Genomic DNA, 24,988 nt, shown 5'->3' on the forward strand with positions numbered 1-24,988 from the left:
AGAAGGGTCTCTCAGGTAAATGAACTGTCCTTAAAGGGAAAGGATAGGAGTATGGGATTAAGAGCTAATATTTATGTACTTTGCCCTACATGTCACATGGTCAAAGGATAAATATAACAGAAAGAGGCAGACTCTAGGGTCCAGAGATCAAACAGCTCTTCTCTCCCTAGAGGCCTTATTGGTTTTAGCCCTGCCTCAGGGAACCTAGAGAGAAAAGTATGTTCTAAGTAGCCTCCCACTGACTCAGACAGCCACCCAAACTTGAGAAGACAAAATTGGGAGCTAAGCCAAACCCGAGGGACCTGCCAACTCTGGACAATGGCTGATCTCAGACAAGTTCAGACGAAGTTACATAATACTATTTTCAATAATGTGCCAGGAAAAATAAATGACACTGTCTATATCTAGGCACAGCTCCTGTCAAAAACAACAAGTTTAATTCAAATTAACTCTGCTGTCTCTGTTATTTTGTTTCCCGGAAAACAGATTGCTAAAATCAGAGAATGTTTTTTTCTAGCTTTCAGGAGCTCGTATCTGTGTCATCTATGCCATGCTGTGCTGATAAAGGAAAATGTCTCCACATTCAGGAGAATTTACTTCATAATATATCTAGGAAGGGAGAAGGACACATTTCCTTTTCCCTCAATGGCAGATTAAGGCCTTGGACTCTAAGAGGAGACCCAAAATAGGGCTGCCTGAGGGTCACAAAGCTTGAAACTGCTATAGCTAAAACCCAAAAGCAGGCACAGAAACTATAATCCACAGTCCAAGAGTAGAGCTTCCTTCCAGGAAAAAGAAAAGGTATGACTCTTTTTCTGTTCATTTTAATTTAAAATAAAGCAATGGATGGGCGGGGGGGATCTTCCCTGGTGGCTCAGTGGTAAAGACTCCGTCTGCCAATGCAGGAGACATGGTTTGACCCTTTATTTGGAAGATCCCACATGCCAAGGAGCAACTAAGCCCATGCTCCACAAGCACCAAGCCTGTGCTCTAGAGCCTGGGAGCCACAACTACTGGGCCCATGCATGCTGCTGCTGCTGCTGCTGCTGCTACTGCTTCTAAGCCGCTTCAGTCGTGTCCGACTGTGCGGCCCCATAGACGGCAGCCCATCAGGCTCCACCGTCCCTGGGATTCTCCAGGCAAGAACACTGGAGTGGGTTGCCATTTCCTCCTCCAATGCATGAAAGTGAAAAGTGAAAATGAAGTCGCTCAGTCATGTCAGACTCTTAATGACCCCATGGACTGCAGCCCACCAGGCTCCTCCGTCCATGGGATTTTCCAGGCAAGAGTACTGGAGTGGGGTGCCATTGCTTTCTCTGACGCATGCTAGAGCTCCTGCAACTTCTCTGCAACTAGAGAAGCCACTGCAATGAGAAGCCTGTACACTGACTGCAACTAGAGAGTAGTCCCCACTCACCACAGCTAGAGAAAAGCCAGTGCAGCGATGAAGACCCAGCACAGCCAAAATAAAGAAATAAATAAAATTATTTTAAAAATTAAAGCAATGATAGAAAAGCATTAGGAGATAGGAAGTCAACATGTCACACAACGATGACCAGAAGATAAAGGAAAACTTTGTTGTCTGACTGTATATTTTTAAAAAGCATCCACATCATGTAAGGCTCTGAACTGTTTCATGGGTCCCGCATAACCCATGACCCAATTGTGATTCAGGAGGCTTTGGAAATTTTATATAATCTTTCAACATTCTCCACACAACTGCATTTGTTGGGAAGATGAAAAGGGGGGAAAACTGAAAGACGGGAAATGGAGAGAAGTGAATACTTTTTAAAGAAAAGCTTACTTTTGTCAACTTCCAGGTTTCCAATTCATTTATAGCACTTAACCTATTAGTTAATACATATGCACTTTCAAAATACAGCAGAAATGCCTTGACCTGGGGACTTCCCTGGTGGTCCAGGGGCTAAGACTCCACACTCCCAATGCAGGGGGCCCAGGTTCGATTCTCAATCAGGGAACTAGATCTCACATGCTGCAATTAAAGATCCCACCCTACCACCACCATTGGAATGAGTTGTTACTACTATGGGAGTCATAATAGAAGAAGACCTCATTCTTTTTGGAAGAGGAATGGAGTTCATGTTAGTGAAGGTATTACAGAGGAGTTAAGACCTTTGCTGGGTCTTGAAGGATAAACAGGAGTTGGTTAGGCCAACAACCAGGGAGAAGGCATACCAGAAAGAAGGATGAAAACACGAGGGAACGTGTTACCTCCCAATGTTGAGGGAGGCTGCAATATGTGCTGTAGGCAGGAGATGAGGCTGGGGAGGCAGGGGAGCTGCATGACAGGCCTTGCCACACTGTGAACCAGTAAAGAAATCTAAACAAGGAGATGATATGAACACACATATTCACATTACAGAAGGATCATTACAGCTGCCCCTGATACCTCTCTTGTGCCCATGCCAAGTCAGAAATTACAACTGTTGGAATATACTGGGAAGCCTTTGTGCCAGACTCTGGATACATTCATTTCTTATTACTGCTGTGACAAATGACTACAATCTTAACAGCTTTCAGTTCAGTTCAGTCACTCAGTCGTGTCCGATTCTTTGCGACCCCATGAATTGCAGCATGCCAGGCCTCCCTGCCCATCACCAAGTCCCGGAGTTCACTCAAACTCACATCCATCGAGTCGGTGATGCCATCTAGGCATGTCATTCTCTGTTGTCCCCTTCTCCTCCTGCCCCCAATCCCTCCCAGCATCAGAGTCTTTTCCAATGAGTCAACTCTTCACATGAGGTGGCCAAAGTACTGGAGTTTCAGCTTTAGCATCAGTCCTTCCAACGAACACCCAGGACTGATCTCCTTTAGAATGGACTGGTTGGATCCTTGCAGTCCAAGGGACCCTCAAGAGTCTTCTCCAACACCACAGTTCAAAAGCATCAATTCTTCAGTGCTCAGCTTTCTTCACAGTCCAACTCTCACATCCATATATGACCACTGGAAAAACCATAGCCTTGACTAGACGGACCTTTGTTGGCAAAGTAATATCTCTGCTTTTGAATATGCTATCTAGGTTGGTCATAACTTTCCTTCCAAGGAGTAAGCATCTTTTAATTTTATGGCTGCACTAACCATCTGCAGTGATTTTGGAGCCCAAAAAAATAAAGTCAGCCACTGTTTCTACTGTTTCCCCATACATTTGCCATGAAGTGATGGGACAAGATGCCATGATCTTAGTTTTCTGTATGTTGAGCTTTAAGCCAACGTTTTCACTCTCCTCTTTCACTTCCATCAAGAGTCTTTTTAGTTCCTCTTCACTTTCTGCCATCAGGGTGGTATTATCTGCATATCTGAGGTTACTGATATTTCTTCTGGGAATCTTGATTCCAGCTTGTGCTTCTTCCAGCCTAGTGTTTCTCATGATGTACTCTGCATATAAGTTAAATAAGCAGGGTGACAATATACAGCCTTAACGAACTCCTTTTCCTATTTGGAACCAGTCTGTTGTTCCATGTCCAGTTCTAACTGTTGCTTCCTGACCTGCATATAGGTTTCTCAAGAGGCAGGTCAGGTGGTCTGGTATTCCCATCTCTTTCAGAATTTTCCACCATTTATTGTGATCCACACAGTCAAAGGCTTTGGCATAGTTAATAAAGCAGAAATAGATGTTTTTCTGGAACTCTCTACATTTTTTCATGATCCAGCGGATGTTGGCAATTTGATCTCTGGTTCCTCTTCCTTTTCTAAAACCAGCTTGAACATCAGGAAGTTCATGGTTCACGTATTGCTGAAGCCTGGCTTGGAGAATGTTGAGCATTACTTTACTAGCGTGTGAGATGAGTGCAATTGTGCGGTAGTTTGAGAATTCTTTGGCATTGCCTTTCTTTGGGATTGGAATGAAAACTGAACTTTTCCAGTCCTGTGGCCACTGCTGAGTTTTCCAAATTTGCTGGCATACTGAGTGCAGCACTTTCACAGCATCAACTTTAAACAACACAAATTGACTCTCTTATAGTTTCGGAGGTCAGAAGTCTAAAATCAAGGTATTGGTGAGGCTAGGGAGGAGAATTTGTCTGTCTTTTCTAGCTTCTAGAGGGCACCTGCATTCTATGGCTCATGATACCTTCCTCCATCTTCAAAAGACATGGCTCCAAACTCTCCTTCCTTGATCACATCTCCTTTTTCTGACTCTGAATCCACTTGCATCCCTTTTATGAGGACCCTTGTGATCACAGTGGGCTCTCCTAGATAATCCAGGATAACTTCCCCATCTCAAGATCCTTAGCTAAACCATATATGCAAAGTCCATTTTTGCCACATACAATCAGTCCCAGGTTCTGTGGATTAACATGTAGACATCTTTGGAGGGCCACTATTAAGTCTACCACAGGGAGTATTTGCCAGATTTCTTCACCATAAAGGTACTATGTTTTCCTTTCCACTCTCTTTGGAAAGTAAATCATTAAGTCTACACTCAAGAAGGGAGACAGATGAAATTCTATCTGCTGGAGGGGGAAATATATACTGAGTTGGCCAAAAAGTCTGTTTGGGTTTTTCTGTAACATCTTATGGACACCAAACGAACTTTCTGACCAACTCAATATATACAAACACACATACTCATAACATATATATAATTTGGAATTGTCCTTCAAGGAAGAACTGTCTTTCCTCCCGCATCTATTTATTTCATTTATTTCTATCATGGGTAAAACTCTGAGGAAGGGGTTCAAGAGCACATAGTGGGGCGATGGTTAATTCATTCATTAGGCAAATATTAATACCTACTGTACAACTAAAATGTACAAGACACAGTGGTAGGTGATAAAATTAATCAACAAGACAGACAATATCCCTGCCCTCCTACAGCTACTATTTTAGCAAAAGGGAACAGATAATAAACAAAGAAGGAAAATATCTAATAGTGATAGTGATGAGTCATGCAGAGAATGGAACTAGGTGAGTGTGACACTAAACAAGTGGCCTCTTCAGCGTGGGTGGTCAAAGAAAATCTTTAAGTGGATATTTCCGTGGAGATCTGAAAAGAAGAAGAAACAGCCACACAAAGACCATGAGGAAGAACGTTCCAGACAAAGGGAACAGCCATTACAAAGGCCATTCAAGGAATCTTTCTTCCTCTGAGAATAAACAAATAGAAAAACAATTAGCATGGGGGTAGTGAAAATTTATTGAAAAACAAGGAAAAGGAGATATGTCATCATAAATGCTCAGAGAAAGAGCAGAACTCTGGAAATGTTTTCATACAGGAGTCAGAAAACAATGCTGAAAGCTTTTGGCACTTTTAGGAGAACAAGAAAACATTCAGGAGAACAAGAATCAATAAAGCAGGAAGAGGAAGCCAAATAAGATAACATGATCAGATGAGGAAAGCAATAAATTATACTGGCCAACTACCAGGAAACTAAACCAGAATAACAACTAAAATGTGTATCAGAGAAAGTAGAGAGAGAGTCTGATACAGTTTAAAATAAATTCATTAAGGAACAGAAAAAAGATAACAAATATTTAAGTTAGGAGAGAAAATATGATATGGTAGACACTAAAACAAGTAATATCCACAAAGTAAATCCAACCTAAATATTTAATGTTAAGAAATCATTTGTACCATGAAAGAGTTTACACTTTGCAGCTATTATAGCTACTACAAGTTTTTATTGACATGTGAAAATGCTCATGATACAACTAAGGAAAACAGTAGGATACAGACATGATATAAAGTATAATAAAACAGTAAGTTTTTCCATTTATTGAGAATTTACCATGTACCGGAAATGTGAATATCTTACTAAATTTTATTTTATTCTTAGAACAATCCAAAACAATGACACTCTTTTATTTTATAGATGAGGAAACACATTCAGACACATTCAGAGAGGTTAAGAAACTTTCCAAAGTTCACACAGCTAGTAAGTAGTAGAGTTTGATATGAACTTGTATTTGGAAGATTTCAAAGTTTCTGCTCTTAAGCACATATACCATATCATGTTCAATAATTACAACTTCAGTTACATTTTAAAATACACCAAAAAACCACAGTGAAAATGCATTAAGGGGGTTTAAGAGAGTTACTTCTGGTGATTATTTTCTCTGCATACACGTATATAATTTGTTATTTTAAGTGTTCCATAATAAATATGAATTATTTGTAAAGTCAAAACAAATGAACAACTAGTAGAGAGAGGAATAAAGAACTTTTTAGTTGGGGGACTCATGAAAAAGATTTAAATGTTAAATAGAAATGTTAAGGTCTTCACACACTGTTTGGAATTGAAATAATGGCTGTAGATGAGATGTCCCAGAAAGAATGTGTAGACTACGCATAGAATCATGAACAGGAATATTCAAGACATAGAGGAATCAGGGTAGTAATTCCTCGCCCCAGAAAGAGAGACACTTCCTATGGCCTAGAAAATTCTCTAGAAAGATCAAACAGGCAAACATTACTAACAATTCCATGCCCTTTGTATAAAGATATGTAACTCTTCGGTGAAAGGAACAAATATGCTGATAAACACACATATACTGCAATATATTACAACAATAATAATAGGTAACCCAAGATCTACAGAATTTCTGAGCCAAAATAAAAGTCCATAGTATAAAATGTAACTGGTCTCAGAAATCTGTGCATTATCCTCATATTATAATGCTTATAGGCATCTTCCAGCCAAAGATTTAACCTTATTATAATCATTGACTCAATTTAGCAAAGGTAAAACTAGATTCTCATAAATTTTTAATCTTTAGAAAGCACAGAAAATCCTATCTTCATAGAAGTTTAAAAAGTTGAATTGTGAAAAGAGTAATAAAAGGATATCTTCAATGACTGACCATTTTCAAGGTTAATCCAAGACGTGTTATTTATCACCTACTACGTGCTTAGGTTTAAAGATATAATTCCAGACTTTTAAAACTTAATGGAAGGTCAGGATTTTCTAATCCTTAAAGGTTACAGATGAGACCAGTGCTTGATAAAAGGTAAAGGCTCAATATTTTAAACTATCAAATGACCAGATTTAAAGCCCTGTATTCCCTTGACATCATATAGTAAGAAATGATTATAGCTGTTTCCATAGTTTTAAAAACAATTAAGGTTCTATAGAACGCACATACTTTTATATGCTAGCTTTGAGAAGAAAACATAAAATTAACTTTTCTTAATTATGAGCCATATTTTGTTGTAGTAAATTTTCAACATAAAAAAAGAAATGATTATACATTAAGCCAGTTTAAAAAGTCTGAGCTTATTCTTAGAAATCTGTAATAAATTTCATTAGTCTATTTTACAATTTAATGATTACTGTTTAATATCCAATTACTTAACTCTTAGTAAGAGTTGACTGTGGAAAACAAAACTACCCTAAACAATTTAAGCAAATAAAATCACAAGCAACAAATAATTGTTGATACATGTTATAATGTTTGTAAATATTTGATGAATGCCTATTATGTACAAAACCCTGCATTATATACAATGTGATGTAAATATGCATTAGATGCAGGCAGTCACGCTCTGAAAGAGCTCTCTTAATGATGCTGTAAGCAAAGACATGCTCAAATTACTTCAATGCAGAACCAAATATGAGAAAATTCATCAGATGAATGAATATGAGAAAATGGTTCACAGACAAAAGAGACTCTCCTGATCATCTGAAAATCCCGTGGACAGAGGAGACTGGCGGGCTACAATCCGTAGGATCACAAAGAGTTGGACACAACTATGGACTACACTTTCTTTCTTTCTTTTGATTATCTGCTTGGATTGATCAGGGAGGGCTGACAGACAGGGCAGACAATTTGATGAGGGTCTTGGAGAACAGGTAGATTTCAATAGCTGGAGACAGGAAAGGGGAGTCTGGACCACATTATCAGATAAGCCATTTTAAAAGATCATATGGATTGGAGTGTGAAGAATCTAGTTAAATATCAAGCATTGTTAAAGTTACCCCAAATATTTCACAACTTCCTCCCCACTCTTCATCATTTCCTCTGCCACCACCTCTGTTCAGACTCTCCTCATTTCTTATTTTCCCTACTACAGTAGTCACCTAACTGACAGGGAACCATGTATTATCATTCACTGTCATATCCCTAACACCTTGCACAGTAAATGGTGCATAATATTTGTTAAAGGGATGAAAATCCAATTATACAGTGTCTGGCACTCTTTCTCCTGTGTTGCAAATACCAGACACTATTATACGCTCTGTTTTATTTACCAAAGAATACTTTTTAGAAAATTGGAACACTGTCAGAGCTTTCTACATCATTGCAGAAATCCTTCCTACAGCTAGGAACCCCAAAAGGACACACCACCACACACCACCAGCTGGGTAACTCTTACCAAAGTGGGCCCTCCCTGACAGTGCGTGACGTGTACTGTCAGTGTGAGGAAGATGCTCACACTGAGATGATGTTTGCAGCACAGTAAGTCATACATGGCTGACCTCTCTCTATACCAGATGAATCACTGGAATAAAACTTTTAACATGGTAAAACAGATGATGAATGGTAGACTGCAAGACTAAAAACATCTAAGACTAATAAAAGATTAACGCTATTCGGTACTGCAAACCTCCACCCTTAATTCTTTATCTACTTTGTTTCATTTTCTGCATTAACTTTCTCATATATAAATATATATTTGGTTTTTGTCTGACCCCACCCCAATCTCCATCAAAATATAAGTTCAATAAGAACAAAGATTCATCATTTTTAATATAGTCATCATCGAGGCTCCCCTGGTAGCCCAGTGGTTGAGAGTCTGCCTTGCAGTGCAGAGTACATGGGTTCAATCCCTGGTCCAGGAAGATCCCACATGCTGTGGAGCAGCTAAGCCTGTGTGTTGCAACTACTGAGCCTACATGCCCTAGAGCCTTTGCTCTACAACAAGAGAAATTACTGCAATGGGAAGCCCAAGCATCATGACTAGAGAGTAGCCACTTCTCACTTTAACTAGACAAAGTCCGCGTGCAGCAACGAAGACCCAGCACAGCCAAAAACAACTAATGAAAATGTTTAGCACTTAGCGATTACACAATAAATGTTTGCTGAATTATAAGCAGAACAAATCATTAGAATTTTTTGACCAGTAATTACTGCTACACATGCCAGACATTATATTAAACAATGTTTGTATTAAATCTATAAATTTAATAAGTTTGTATTAAATCTATAAAACAATGTGGGAAGAGCTTGTCTCTTCCCAAAATTGAGTCTTTTAGTCAAGGACCATACAATGTCTCTCCATTAAAAAAAAAAAAACAAAACTTCCTTCTTATCTCTCAGTTGAATTTTTAAAGTTTCTTCATATAGGTCTTAGAAGTTTTTATTGGGTTGATTACTAAAGGGCTTTCCTAGTGTCTCAGTTGGTAAAGAGTCTGCCTGCAATGTGGGAAAGCTGGGTTTGATCCATGGGTCGGGAATACTCCCTGGAGAAGGAAATGGCAACCAATTCCAGTAGTCTTACCTGGAGAATTCCATAGACAGAGGAGCCTGGTGGGCTATAGTCCATGGGGTCACAAAGAGTCAGAGATGACTAAATGACTAACACTGAACAATTAAATTTTATGGCTTTTGTAAATGGAATATTTTCCCTTATATATTCTATTTATCTATCTATCTACGTTTGGCTGTGCTGAGTCTTCATTGCTTTGCCCAGGCTTTCTCTAGTCGTAGTGAGTGGAGGCCATTCTTCCTTGCAGTGTGCCGGCTTCTCATTGCGGTGGCAGCTCATATTGCGGAGCATGTACTCTAGGGCACACAGGCTTCAGAAGTTGCAGCACATAAACTCAGTACTTGCACCTTCGTGGGCTTTAGAGTGCAGGCTCAGGAGTTGTGGTGCACAGGCTCAACTGCTCCATGGCATGTGGGATCTTCCCAGATAAGGGACTGAATCTGTGTCCCCTGCACTGTCAGGCAGATTCCTATCCACTGCGCTACCAGTCAAGTCCCCAGTATATATTCTAAATGGCTATGTCTGATACAGATAAAAGGTATTGTTTTGTAATTTTTACCTTATATCTAACTACATTTTAGAACTTAGCCTATTATACAGAGTCAAGTAAGCTAGAAAGAAAAACACCAATACAGTATACTAACGCATATATATGGAATTTAGAAAGATGGTAACAATAACCCTGTATACGAGACAGCAAAAGAGACACAGATGTATAGAACAGTCTTTTGGACTCTGTGGGAGAGGGAGAGGGTGGGATGATTTGGGAGAATGGCATTGAAATACGTATAATATCATATATAGAACGAGTCGCCAGTCCAGGTTCAATGCACGATACTGGATGCTTGGGGCTGGTGCACTGGGACGACCCAGAGGGATGGTACGGGGAGGGAGGAGGGAGGAGGGTTCAGGATGGGGAACACGTGTATACCTGTGGAGGATTCATTTCGATGTTCGGCAAAACCAATACAATATTGTAAAGTTTAAAAATAAAATAAAATTTTAAAAAAAAGAAAAAAATAAAAAAAATAAAATTCTGTGAACAAAGAAGTTGTTTTTAAGTCTTAGCTTTTGTAGGTACATGACCCTATCTTCTAAAACTTGATCATTTTTGTTTCCTCCTTCCTGTGAACTATGCCTCTTTATCGACACTGACCATAGTTTACAGATACACGTTAAAATGGTGATAGAGGGCATCTTTGTTTTGTTGCTGCTTAAGGAACAACTCTTATATTTATCATTAAGTGCGATGCTTGTTTGTTGGTTTCAGACAGATAATTATTATTCTTGTTAAGAGTACAACTTTCTATCACTCACTAACTCTAAATCTTAAAATGGGCAATGAATTTTTTCAAACACCTTCAGCATTTACTGTATCTTTTATTTCTTAGGAAATCTACTGACAGACTGCATCATATGAGTAGCTTTCATGGTATTAAAGAATTCACAGTCTGGAATAAAACTTTCCTAGTCACAAAGGGTTAATACTTCTCATACATTCCTAAATGTGTCTGGTTTCTTTTTTATTTAGAATATGAAACTGTTCTACAATTTGTGTATACAAACATGTCATAAGTTCATTTATTTAAGTTTCTGGTCAAGAATGCACTTACAATGCAGGGGTTAAAACATTAGGAAAAAAGCCTGAAATTTGGGACAGTAAAGATTTCTTAGAAATATGCAAAAATTACTGAGCATAAAGAAAAAGTGACAATTGAACTTCATAAAAATAAAACAAAAATAAAACTGCTCACCAAAAGACACAATAAGAAAGGGGATGGAAGCTACAGAATGGAAGAAAATAGTCATAATACATCTATCTAAATATCAAGAAAAAAAATTAAAAACTCAAAGAGAAAAAAATCAATTTTTAAATGGGCAAAAGATTTGGATACTTCTAAAAGACAGATAAATACCTAACAAACATACAAAAACAAACTCACATCATTTCACATGAGGAAAATGCAAAGTGAAAACCATAGTGGCAAACAACTATACACCCAAGAGAATAACTAAAAGTAAACACCAAGAGTTTGTAAAGATTCTCACTTTTTATTGGTCTGAGAAGAAACTGGTATAACTTCTTTAAAAGTGTTTGGCAGTTTCTAATAATGTCAAATAAATTAAATAAACATATATACACATATGACCCACCAATTCTAGTTCTAGGTATATAGCCAAAGGAAATGAGTATATATGTATGTCCACAAAAAAATTTGCTAAAAAGATCAACAACAGCTTAATTCATAATAGCCAAATAATGAGTATAACTTAAATGACTCTCAACAAGAAATGGATAAATTGTGGTATATTTAAACAAGGGACTACTACAAGCAATAAAAACAAGGAATTACTGATACCTGCAATAATAATGGATTTCAAAAGCGTTATTTTGAACAACAGAAGCCATACACAAAAGAATACACAGTGTTAGACTACATTTACATGAAGTTCAAGAACAAGCAACACGAACCCAAGATACACAAGTCAGTAGGACGGGAGGAGACACGAACTGGAGAGGGGAACGAGGGAGTTCTCTGGAACTGTTTCATATCTTGACCTCGGTTGTGGTTACCTGGATGTTTGCATGTATTAAAATAAATCCAGAGGTATATTTAAATGTTTCTGTATTTTACTATATGTAATTATATCTTGATAATAATAATGGAAACAAATTCCATTGTGCTATAACTACCTCAGTTATCAACTTAAGCTTAGGAAATACTGCCCTCCTACCAGTTCCTCTTCCAAATGTGTGATACAGACCCCTGACTTCAGCAGCACATGAACTCTGCAGTCTCAATTCCCCACTAGAAATCTACCCCTGCAATCTACTCTTCTCTTCTATATAGCCATACAGTATTCCTGCAATGACTTCCTTGTGTGCAGTATCTCTGAATAAGTCTACCTTACAGCCCTTTGCCCACATTCCAACAAGCGTATACTCTTCATATGATTTTCCTTTGATGGGAATACTATGCAAAATTCCTAGCACGGTATCTCTCAAATAACAATGACTTTATATATGTCCCCTTCATACTTCAACCTTTCCCCTCCTTCCATAGTCTTTTAATGAATGAGCGAGTGAGTCAAGTCGCTTAGTCGTGTCCGACTCTTTGCAACCCCATGGACTGTAGACTACCAGGCTTCTCCGTCCATGGGATTCTCCAGACAAGAACACTGGAGTGGGTTGCCATTTCCTTCTCCAGGGGATGTTCCCAACCCAGGGATCAAACTAGGTCTCCCGCGTTGCAGGCAGACGCTTTACCCTCTGAGCCACCAGGGAAGCTATTTTTAAAGTACCTTAGAACTGAGTAACAAAAATATTATATTTTTGAAATAGTTAAAATCCTACATTTGTGTTTCAATACAAGCACTGTTAGACTTTGAATTATTTGATAAGCTCCAGCTCTCCACACACCAACAAAGGCCATATTTCTTTAAATGACTTAAAATCCTAAATTGACAGAAGAAGCTCTGAATTTCTCATAAGTCCCTGAAAAAGTTTTAAATGGAATTTCAGATAACAGCAATGTACACTCAAACACAGACAATACTATTTAAAAAAATACTTTGTTGAGACATCTATTTGTAAGCAATGGATACCAGTATTTATTCACTTATATACTTTAAAACCAAAAATTCACATCAACAGCTCCACTGACTGAATTCTATTCTCCAGGCCATAATACTGGAGTGGGTTGCCATGCCCTCCTCCAGGGGATCTTCCCAACCCAGGGATCGAACCCAGGTCTCCCACATTGCAGGAGGATTCTTTACCATCTGAGTCAACAGGGAAGGCCAGGAATACTGGAGTAGGTAGCCTATCCCTTCCCCAGTGGATCTTCCCAACCCAGGAATAGAACTGGGGTCTCCTGCATTGCAGGCAAACTCTTTACCAGCTGAGCTACCAGGGAAGCCCTATTTATTCATTGATATGCTTTAAAACCAAAAACTCACATCGATAGCTCCACTGACTGAATTCCAGGTGTTCACAATGTCCACCAATTTTGATTTCTAGTTATATTTTCTATTTTTTCATTAGATCAGAATATAGTCATTAACATTCTCTTCATTCCATTTGTCACTCAGGCATTCTTCTATTTACTCATATAGCAAATATTGTAATTTTATAACAGGTATTCAACAAATATTTACTGAGTACCGACTTATATTAGGTAAATAAATAAATGGAAGACACATTATATAACTTATAAGGTAAACTGCTTCCATAAATATACCGGTTACGGAGTATTGCAGCAATTGATTCCCCTCTATGCAGATGATCCATCACCTCTAGAAGTTGGATAATGACCTGTGCAGGAGGAAAAGAAGTCAATATTTACTATGAAAATCAATACTCGAATTTTCACATTATGCTACCTTTGTAATATTCTACATAGTTTGTGATAAACAAAATGCACATCCATGTATCTAGTATCCATATTACAGCTTATGAAAATTAAGAAACTGAATCTGCAATAGTCAAAATACCTACAAAATTCAGTACTGAATCATTAAAAGAGTACTAGCTAATTTCGTGTGAAATCATTAGCCAACAATTAACCATGGAAAAACCACCATGTAAACAGGAAGTTGGATTAAACGACAGTCAGAAGACCTGGGGGAGTCTGTGTGAAGCTGGGTGAGACACAGAAGCTAGAAGCAAAGAGCTGGGGCAAACATTTGACAAGCAGATTCAGAGACGGCGTTGAATCCCAAGTTACCAGGGGGCCTTGAGGCCTGTGGGGACCACATGGAGGGTCCATAATTTTCCAAGTGATTGCTCAAAAGTAAGGATAGAGATATGCTTTTAAATACTTTTAAAACTTAAAGATATAAAATAGGTAATGGAGGTAGGAATGTTGCTTTTATGGGAAAGAGCAGGTGGGGTGGTAGTAACTATATGTTTTTAGTAGTGTGGATGCTTTGCATTGGCAATAAAGAATGTATTTAATGCATTCTATTAATTTCAACTATATTGGGAAGCAAAAGTGTATACTTTACATAAATGTTTATTAATAAAATCTATTTATTGCATTGGAAGGTAAAAATGTAAAGTATCCAATTTAGTTTGTTCATATAATTATGCTTGTTACAAAACTATGTGAAAACCTAAAATAATGAAGCTAGAGGGGAAAATTGTTCCCTGCCTTCTTCCTGTCCCTTAATTTAGGGACAAAAGCAAAAAAGCAGAAGAGAAAAAAGTACAGTTGATCCTTGAACAACACAGGTTTGAAATATGCAGGTCCACTTACATGTGGACTTTTTTCAATAAATATAGTATGCACATTTTTATTGTATACATCTTTAAATTAACTAAGTGTGGGGAAATGTTTGTGTTTGATTACAGATCATAATATGGAATCAAAAGAACTAGGGTTTGAGTCCTGATTCTACCCAAACTGTTTCAACTTCACCTCCATGGGTGTACAATTTATCAATTCTTTTGTTTTTTGCTTTTTTTTGAGACAGAGATAGCAATAAGAGAATTTTCAACTGCTTGGGGGCTGGTGCTCCTAACTGCTGTGTTGTATAAGGGCCAACTATACTCTGTTTCTTGGGTCTTCAAAACTCTAAACAAGAAACAAATCAAATGAAAACACAGCATTTACATTTATTTGCACAATCACATTTTTCTGCTTATAATCCTGTAAAGAATCAAGTAAATTTATAATCAAGTAAAGAAACTGAGTAGCCTAAACAAAATAAAATATTTTAAGCATCTCAAAATCAACTGACTTTTGACTTACATTTTCTGAAAATGTTTAACCAGTTAGGGTTTTGAGATGCTGAGAAATTTTTCATTTTGCTTATTAGGTTACTTGATTTCTTAGAGGATGTGCCAAGAGAAAACCTATTATATCTAGATCACCGTTAGGAATCTGGGAATGTGAAAATAACTCATGAAACATCTTACCAATTATATCTAGGGTAGAACATAGAGGTCCCCAAATGAGGTATGCAAATTTTCATGTAATCCCATTGTTTTAAGCAATCCACTTGCTGCAGGTGGATCTCTGAGTCTAGGGCTCTCCCATCAAATTCTCCAGATAATAACCCTCTGGTCTCCAGAGGAGCAGAGATGGGGTACAGGGGACATTAGCCACTTATTTTAAAGACTTTCAAGGAACAGCCCATGTTTTCAATCTCATGACTCATTCCTGCCTTCTGCAGACCAGGCACCTCCAAGTCTTGAAATACTAGGAATTCTATGGGAAGAATGAGTTGGTTTCTCTCAAAACATGTAGGGGAAGATACTGGAGTTATAACTTCCTTTGCTAAAAGTAAAAGAAACATAAAATAAAATAGTTCCAACCTCACATCTGTCAGTGTTTCCACTCCTGTTCTCTTTGTCCTTTTGCATTTTTCCATTTCTTTACTCTCATTTTAATGGAGTTAAGAAGAAAGAGGAAGTAAGTGCATGTGATCAACTTATACAGGATATAAATGAAACCAACTTTTTAAACATGGGGTTTGTCTGATCAAATACATGTAGTAGAAAATTAACACTTCCTGTAATGTGGGGCTGGACCAGAGACAGAGCGACCAGAAATATGGAGACTGCTAAGAAACTACTTCCAAAATGAAAGCATGAAATGAAAGCACAGACAAAAACTATGAGAAGAGGAAGGCAGAACTAGGACCTGTGACAGATTACTGACAGATTTTAAAGGCAAAAGGAGACATATCAAAGATAAAATCTAAGTAACAGGAAGAAATGGTGATGACAGCAAGTGAGGTAGGGTATAGAAAGAAAGAAAAACATTGAAAACAAGGACAACAATGGTTTGTATACACATATTGAAATAACCCAGAGCACATCATATAGTATCTAATAGAAAACTGGAAATATAGTTCTAGATTTAGGTTCGAAGTAGAAATGAAAACACAGGAATATTTAGCCAGTTAAGTAACAGCTCAAGGGATGAGATGGGGAAGTATTTACTCATGCCAGAATAAAGTGCAAATCCAATGAACACTTTTGTGCAAGAAACAGAGGAAGACAAGCTAGCAAAGAAATGAGACAATTGGTAGGAGGGAAACTAAGAGAAATGTGAAAAGAAGGATAGTTTAGAAGAAGAGTGGTCGGAGAGTATTCAACTGTTTCACTTTCTGCCCAAAGAAATACACAGCTAAATGATTTGACAGCTATAAAGTCCATGATGATCTCTTTTCAAGGGTAGTTCCATATCAGTGTCACACTGAAGTGGTTTAAAAAATAAAACAGAAATAAATACATTTTTAATAACTTGGGAGTAATTCAAATACACCAGGGAATTACTCTATAGTGAAGGTGGTCCTCAAACAAGAGAAATAGAGATGATTAAATGATTGGGGGACAATCAAGTAGTCACTTAGAAAAATAAACAGGATGCACAACTCTTCATTTCATACACTGAATAAATTCCAGAAGGATCAAAGATTTAAAGGTAAAAAAAGGAAGCTTTGAAGCAGGACCAAAGAAAACTAAAGTGAAATTATTTATGATTTAGTGGAGAAGGTAAGCAGCACCTAGAGGCCAGGAACCATAAAGGAAAAAAACTGTTAAAGCTGATTATAGCAAAAAATTAGAACTCTGTACTTCAAAAATGCCACAAAGTCAAATGGAATCTGATAAAGTAGGAAAAAAATTCACAATACCCGACAAACAGTTAATGATTTTAACTTACACACTTAGTCAGTAAAACACTATAGAAAAAATGAGCAAATAATATAAACAGAAGGTGCACAGAAAATAAGAATCATTAATAAGCAAATAATTGTAATTTAAAATGAGGCACTGTTCCCATCATAGGATTTACACAAACATACACACATAAATGAAATCTGTTTATATTTTTTATTAGTGAAAGGGGATATGGGTTTTGAGGGTGGCAGAGAGAGATGGTCACTTTTCATCCTAAACTTTTTTATTCAATTTATTTCTAAACAAAGCTAGCAAGAATGCAGCAAAAGGCATGAGAAGGACTGGCCATGAGGGAGGAGGAAAACCAAAGAGGTGTAGTAATTTAGAAGGTAAATGAAAGTGTTATAGGAAGTAATTTAGAAGGTAACCAAATGTGTCCAATGTTGCTGAGAGGTTAAGTGATAAATGGAGAACAACAACTTGGTGTGGTAACTGGGAGGTCACTGGTCACCTGGATAAGAACTGTTTACATGGAATGGTGGCAAAAAGGCTCATTATTGTGAGTTTAAGAGAGAATGAAGACAGGAAATAAGCACATACAACACTTACTTAGCAAGAAATATAAATAGGTAGTAGCCTGGAAAATCCCATGGACAGAGGAGAATGGCAGGCTACAGTCCACAGGATCGCAAAGATTCGGACTCAACTGAGCAACCAAGCACAACAGATGGAATGAGATATAGGATGGAAGTAGACAATGTTTTGTTTTACTTTGTTTTAGTAACAGGAGATACTAGAGCAGGTATATCTGAAAAGCATTACATTAAAAAAAAAAAAAAAAAACTCCCACAAGAAAACATAAGCAGAACACTTTTGACATAAATGGATCTTTTTGGATCTGTCTCTTAGAGTAATGGAAATAAAAACAAAAATAAACAAATGGTACCTAATTAAACTCAAAAGCATTTGTACAGTAAAGAAACCATAAACAAAACAGAAAGACAATCTACAGAATGGAAGAAAATATTTGCAAATGATGTGACTAACAAGGGATTAATCTCCAAAATATACAAATAGCTTGTACAACTTGATATTAAAAAAAATGAACAATTCAATAAAAAAATGGGCAAAAGATGAAAAGCCAATTTCACACCATGTAAGGAAAGCCCTGTGTACGAACTAAGCCAATGTTATATAAAAGAAATTTTAAGAGTTTCTAAAATCATAGGTCTTCAACTAAAATTTTGATTAAGTACAGTGAGATAAGAAAGCTGACAGAAGATGTAAATAGACATTTCTCTAAAGAAGATATACGGATGGCCAAAGGCACACTAAAAGATGCTCAAAACTGCTGCTGCTACTGCTGCTGCTAAGTCACGTCAGTCGTGTCCAACTCTGTGTGACCCCATAGACGGCAGCCCACCAGGCTCCCCTGTCCCTGGGATCCTCCAGGCAAGAACACTGGAGTGGGTTGCCATTTCCTTTTCCAATGCATGAAAGTGAAAAGTGAAAGTGAAGTCGCTCAGTCGTGTCTGACTCTTCCCGACTCCATGGACTGCAGCCTACCAGGCTCCTCCGTCCATGGGGTTTTCCAGGCAAGAGTACTGGAGTGGGGTGCCATTGCCTTCTCCGCAACACTGCTACTTAGAGGAATGCAAATCAAAACTAAAATGAAGTATCACCTCACACTGGTCAGAATGGCCATCATCAAAGTCTACAAATAATAAATGCTGGAGAGGGTATGGAGAAAAGGGAACCCTAGTAAACTGTTGATGGGACTATAAACTGGTGTAGCCTCTATGGAGAGCAATATGGAGGTTCCTTTAAAAACTAAAAATAGAGCCACTGTATGATCCTGAAATCCCACTCCATATATCTGCAAAAAGCTGTACTTTGAAAAGATACACATTGCACCCCAATGTTTACTGCAGTGCTGTTTACAACAGCCAAGACATGGAAACAATTTAAATGTTCACTGACAGATGAATAGATAAAGAAGATGTGGTACATATACATAATGGAATACTACTCAGTCATAAAATGGAATGAAATAATGCCATTTGCAGCAACATGAATGGACCTAGAGATATCATACTAAGTGAAGTAAGCCAGGGAGAGAAAAACAAACATTATGACACTGCTTATGTGTAGAACCTAAAAAAAAATTATACAAATGAACATATTTACAAAACAGAAATAGGCCCACTGATACAGAAAACAAACTATGCTTATCAAAGGGGAAAGGGGGGAGGAGGGATACATTAGGAATTCTAGATTAACATATAGACACTACTATAAATAAAATAAAATATAAGGTCCTACTGTATAACACAGGAAACTCTACTTGATATTTTATAATAATAATAAGGGGTAAGAATCTGAAAAAGAATATATGTCTTTGTTTGTGTGTATAACTGAATCATTGTACTGTACACTTGGAACTAACACAATATTGTGAATCAACTGTACTTCAATTAAAAATTAAGTAAAAATGCAAACTAAAAGAAGTACAATACCATGAAATAAATCTCAAAAGCACATAAGGTAATACCAGATGACATATAGACACACACATATACATACATGGAAAAAGCATAAAAGTATTCATAGGAATGATAAGAAAATTTGGCACAGTTGTTACCTCAAGAGAAGAAGGGTGAGGAATGCAATTGGGGAGGGATACACTAGGAGTTCTGCCTGAATCTAACATTTTGCTAAGCATCTGAAACAAAAATGGTAAAACATTAAGATATTGCACAGTTGCTTCCCTGTGGCTCACCTGGTAAAGAATCCGCCTGCAATGCGGGAGACCTGGGTTCGATCTCTGGGATGGGAAGATCCCCTGAAGACGGGAAAGGCTACCCACTCCAGTATTCTGGCCTGGAGAATTCCATGGACTGTATAGTCCATGGGGTTGCAAAGAATCAGACATGACTAAGCAACTTTCACTATGTGATCGTTTGTTATACTGGCCTCTGTACTTTTCCCTGCAGGGCTTCCTTGGTGGCTAGTTGTAAAGAATCCACCTGCTAATGCAGGAGATGTGGGTACAATCCCTGGGTTAGGAAGATCCTTTGGAGAAGAAAATGGCAACTCATTCCGGTATTCTTGTCTGGGAAATCCCACGGACAAGAGGAGCCTGGTGGACTACAGCCGGGTTGCAAAGAGTCGGAAAGGACTTAGCAACTAAAGAACAACTTTTCCCTATGCTTGAAATGTTTTAATAAAAGAAACAAAGAAAATATCATGTATTATCTCTGCCCTAAAGTAGGGACTGTGTAGACAAGCAGACAAGACATGACATATAAAGGCCAACATTTAAGGAAAAAAAAGGACAGGACAAATATATACCTAGACACATACTGTAATTAAAAAGATAAAATTCTCCATGGCCATAAATACTCTGACAAATAAAAGGGAGACTAGTTGTTACTCAGAGCACACACATGACAAAAATCTAATTGTGGTTTTGCCTTTAAAATATTCTACTTGGATCACAAGAAATAAAACTGACAAGACTGTTTCTGATAGCTGAGATATCTTGCATAAGCTCAACTAATTTTACTCTCAAGCATTTATTTTAAGTAATTCACAAATCTAATAATTCTCAATCACCTGTCATACACTTAGATAATATTTCAAATAGAGATTCTAGTTTATGACTTAGTATTTAATTAAACCCCACAGTCTCACTTTCCTACCCTATCTAAGAACCAACAGCTTTAAAAATAATGAGATTTGAGATATGCCTAGCCAATTTCACACCATGTAAGGAAAGCCCTGCTTATGAACTAAGCTGATGTTATATAAAAGAAATTCTGAGAGTTTCTATAATCATATGTCTTCAACTAAAATTTTGAGTACAGTGAGAAAAGAAGGCTGATAGAAAAGATCAGTGAAAAGTGCTAAACATTACAAAATTGAAACATGGCAACCTGTAGAAAAGTTGTACATAATTGCTCTTCTCTCTAAATCAAGTTATATGTAGCAGTGTCATGAAAAATTCAAAATCATTTTGAAATCCCAAACTTTGGAATTTAAGGAACAGAAATAGTTTGTTACTTAAAGGTTAACTTTTAACATGTCACAGACTATTGAATCCTCCAGCTTTCACACATGACAGACACCACACTCCCCTCCCACCCATGGCACTGAGGTCCTACCCTAAAACAATAGAGCACGAGATTTGAGCTGGGTGATGATTTTTCCCTAGAGAAATTCTGAAACCAACTAGAACCATGTAGAATGTTCCCACATAAGCACCCCTAACAAAATGTGCAAGGCTACAAAGAATAACAGTTGCACTGTACAAATGGCTGCAGTGACAGCTGATTTCAGAATATACCCTTTATGTAAGAGATCAGCCTGCCTGGCTTCCTCCAACCAAATATACTGGAGCCCCACGTTCCATAACCCATAGGTTTCTTCCTTCCCCTGGCTGTATGCCAAGACTGACACACTCTTAATAATTTCACCTTTATTGCTGCAGTCACGGGGGTAACCTGCCCCACATGGTCACTACCATCTTGCTCTTTATTGATGTACCTACACCATGCAGTTCCACTGCTCTTTGCAATAATACCACTCCTTCCTTCTTCAGTGTGATCCAATGGAAGTCCCTTTTCACACTGACACTTATAAAAAGCTTTATGGATGCCTTTGGGATATATTGTTGGTTAATGGAATCATTTGTCTTTTACCAATGTTGAAGGAAGTTATTGTCCTTGTATTAATGTAATTCTATCTGATTTTCTAAGAGTTACTGTTTTTATATGATAAGGGCTAAAATTCATCTTAATATACTTAATTTCTCTGACCCAGTCAACCTCAGTCTGAGGTTAAGTACACCCCACTACCCATTCACCTGGTTAAAAAAGTATTCATTTCCCATCATTCCCCTCTCCAGTGTTTCTCTGGAAAGTTACTAATTTGTCTCAGGCTCTTCAAAGTCCATTCTATACAATCCATTCTATATAACAGACTGTGAACTGTTACATACACATCTTGCAAGAAAATAGAGGTGAGAAGTGAAAATATGGGTAAGAAAAAATAAACACTATCATTTACATCAGTGGTCCTCAAACTTCACTACGTATTAGAGTTTTCTGGAGAGCAAGATGAACACAGACAGCTGGGCTCTACCTCTGACTTTCTCAGTCAGTTGATGAGGGATGGATCCAGAGAATTTGCTTTTCTAAGAGGTTGAAAAAGAATGCTGCTGCTGCTGCTAGACCATGAATGACACTTTAAGGTCTAAGATTTACAGATAACATGAAAGTTTTTATAAAAAGTCCAGAAGAATTTTTTAGTTCATTGATTCCTATGATTCCTAAAATGTTGACATTCACTCTTGCCATCTCCTGTTTGACCACTTCCAATTTGCCTTCATTCATGATCATTCCAGGTTCCTATGCAATATTGCTCTTTATAGCATCAGACCTTGCTTCCATCACCAGTCACATCCACAAATGGGTGTTGTTTTGCTTTGGCTCTGTCTCTTCATTCTTTCTGGAGTTATCTCTCCACTGATCTCCAGTAGCATATTGGGCACCTACCGACGTGGTGAGTTCATCTTTCAGTGTCCTATCTTTTTGCCTTTTCATACTGTTCATGGGGTTCTCAAGGCAAGAATACTGAAGTGGTTTGTCATTCCCTTCTCCAGTGGACCACATTTTGACAATGCCAAAGAATGCTAAAACTACCGCACAATTGCACTCATCTCACACGCTGGTAAATGCTCAAAATTCTCCAAGCCAGGCTTCAACAATATGTGAACTGTGAACTTCCAGATGTTCAAGCTGGTTTTAGAAAAGGCAGAGGAACCAGAGATCAAATTGCCAACATCCATCCACTGGATCATGGAAAAAGCAAGAGAGTTCCAGAAAAACATCTATTTCTGCTTTACTGACTATGCCAAAGCCTTTGACTGTGTGGGTCACAATAAACTGTGGAAAACTCTGAAAGAGATGGCAATACCAGACCACCTGACCTGCCTCCTGAGAAACCTGTATGCAGGTCAGGAAACAACAGTTAGAACTGTAAATAGAGCAACAGATTGGTTCCAAATCAGGAAAGGAGTACATCAAGGCCGTATATTGTCACCCTGCTTATTTAACTTATATGCAGAGTACATCATGAGAAACGCTGGGCTGGATGAAGCACAAGCTGGAATCAAGATTGTCAGGAGAAATATCAATAACCTCAGATATGCAGATGACACCACTCTTATGGCAGAAAGTGAAGAAGAACTAAAGAGCCTCTTGATGAATGAATGAGGAGAGTGAAAAAGTTGGCTTAAAGCTCAACATTCAGAAAACTAAGATGATGGCATCTGGTCCCATTATTTCATGGCAAAAAGATGGGGAAACAGTGGAAACAGCGGCTGACTTTATTTTGTGGGGCTCCAAAATCACTGCAGATGGTGATTGCAGCCATGAAATTAAAAGACACTTACTCCTCAGAAGAAAAGTTATGACCAACCTAGACAGCATATTAAAAAGCAGACATTTCTTTGCCAACAAAAGTCCGTCTAGTCAAGGCTATGGTTTTCCAGTAGTCATGTATGGATGTGAAAGTTGGACTATAAAGAAAGCTGAGTGCGGAAGAATTGATGCTTTTGAACGGTGGTGTTGGAGAAGACTCTTGAGAGTCCCTTGGACTGCAAGAAGATCCAATCAGTCCATCCTAAAGGAGATCAGTCCTGAGCGTTCATTGGAAGGACTGATGTTGAAGCTGAAACTCCGATACTGTGGCCACCTGATGCAAAGAGCTGACTCATTTGAAAAGACCCTGATGCTGGGAACGATTGCAGGTGGGAGAAGAAGGAGACAACAGAGGATGAGATGGTTGGACGGCATCACCGACTCAAGGGATATGAGTTTGAATAAACTCCAGGAGCTGGTGATGGACAGTGAGGCCTGGAGTGCTGCAGTCCATGGGGTAGCAAAGAGTCAGACATGACTGAGCAACTGAACTGAACTGAACAGAAGAATTAACTGGAAAACTAACACAGTAAATCGACTACTACAAGAATATCAGTTCCACAAAGATATAGATTTGTAAGATAACTAGGAATAAGCTTAAAAAGAATGTGAAAGACTTATAAAAATAAAATTTCACAAAATAATTTTTTAAAATGTGAGTCACTTAGTCATGTCTGACTCTTTGTGACCCTATGGACTGTAGCCTGCCAAGCTCCTCTGTCCATGGGATTCTCCAGGCAAGAATACTGAAGTGGCTGCCATGCCCTCCTCCAGGGGATCTTCCCAACCTAGGGATCAAACCAGATATTCCGCATTGCAGGCAAATTCTTTACCGTCTGAGCCCCCAGGAAAGGACCCGAATAAATGAATACATGGACACAGATACCCCCCACACAGAATATTGAAGAACAGACATTTTACACAAAATTCATATAGAAATGCAATGCAATCTGAATCAAATTAGCAAAGGGTCAGATTTTTATTGTGGAGGAGGATGGATATTTTACATGTTGAAACTATAGTTCAATGGGAGATGTAACACATAAAAATTGCCCAAATCTTTTTTTTAAGTAAGGGGGGAAGCAACTTCCACTTGATGCAACTATTAAGGCACAGTAACTATTAAAACAGTGTGGTACTAGTGTGGGAACAGACAAAAGGATCAACAGAACAGAATCTAAAAATAGATCAAAATAAATATGGTTATTAACTATGGTGAATGTGGTAGTCACAATTAGCAAAAAAAGATGAAATTCTCAATAAATATTTGTGAGGAAACTGGATACATTAGTGGGAAAAAATAGAAGTTCTCTCTATACCATATATATACACCTCAGAGGAATTAAATCTCTACATATGAAAAAATATATAAAAGTAGTAGAATAATATAAAGGAGATTTTTTTCCTATTTAATGTTCAGACTTTCAAATT

At 37.8% G+C, this 24,988-nt stretch overlaps 1 protein-coding gene across 3 annotated transcripts in view; it reads right to left on the minus strand.

Moving 5' to 3' along the window:
* KLHL13 (kelch like family member 13) overlaps positions 1-24,988 on the minus strand; it is a 197,573-nt gene that overhangs the window by 102,420 nt on the left and 70,165 nt on the right. For 2 of the 3 annotated variants that reach the window (XM_005227425.5, XM_010821318.4), the window contains exon 2: positions 13,687-13,760. The exons of the other annotated variant lie outside the window; for it this stretch is intronic. In XM_005227425.5, coding sequence (XP_005227482.1) covers positions 13,687-13,736 — 50 coding nt within the window. In that variant the 5' untranslated portion in view covers positions 13,737-13,760. The remainder of the gene's footprint in view (positions 1-13,686; positions 13,761-24,988) is intronic. 3 annotated transcript variants of the gene reach the window in all.

This window comes from Bos taurus, chromosome X, assembly GCF_002263795.3.
Source record: "Bos taurus isolate L1 Dominette 01449 registration number 42190680 breed Hereford chromosome X, ARS-UCD2.0, whole genome shotgun sequence".
NCBI lineage: Eukaryota > Metazoa > Chordata > Mammalia > Artiodactyla > Bovidae > Bos > Bos taurus.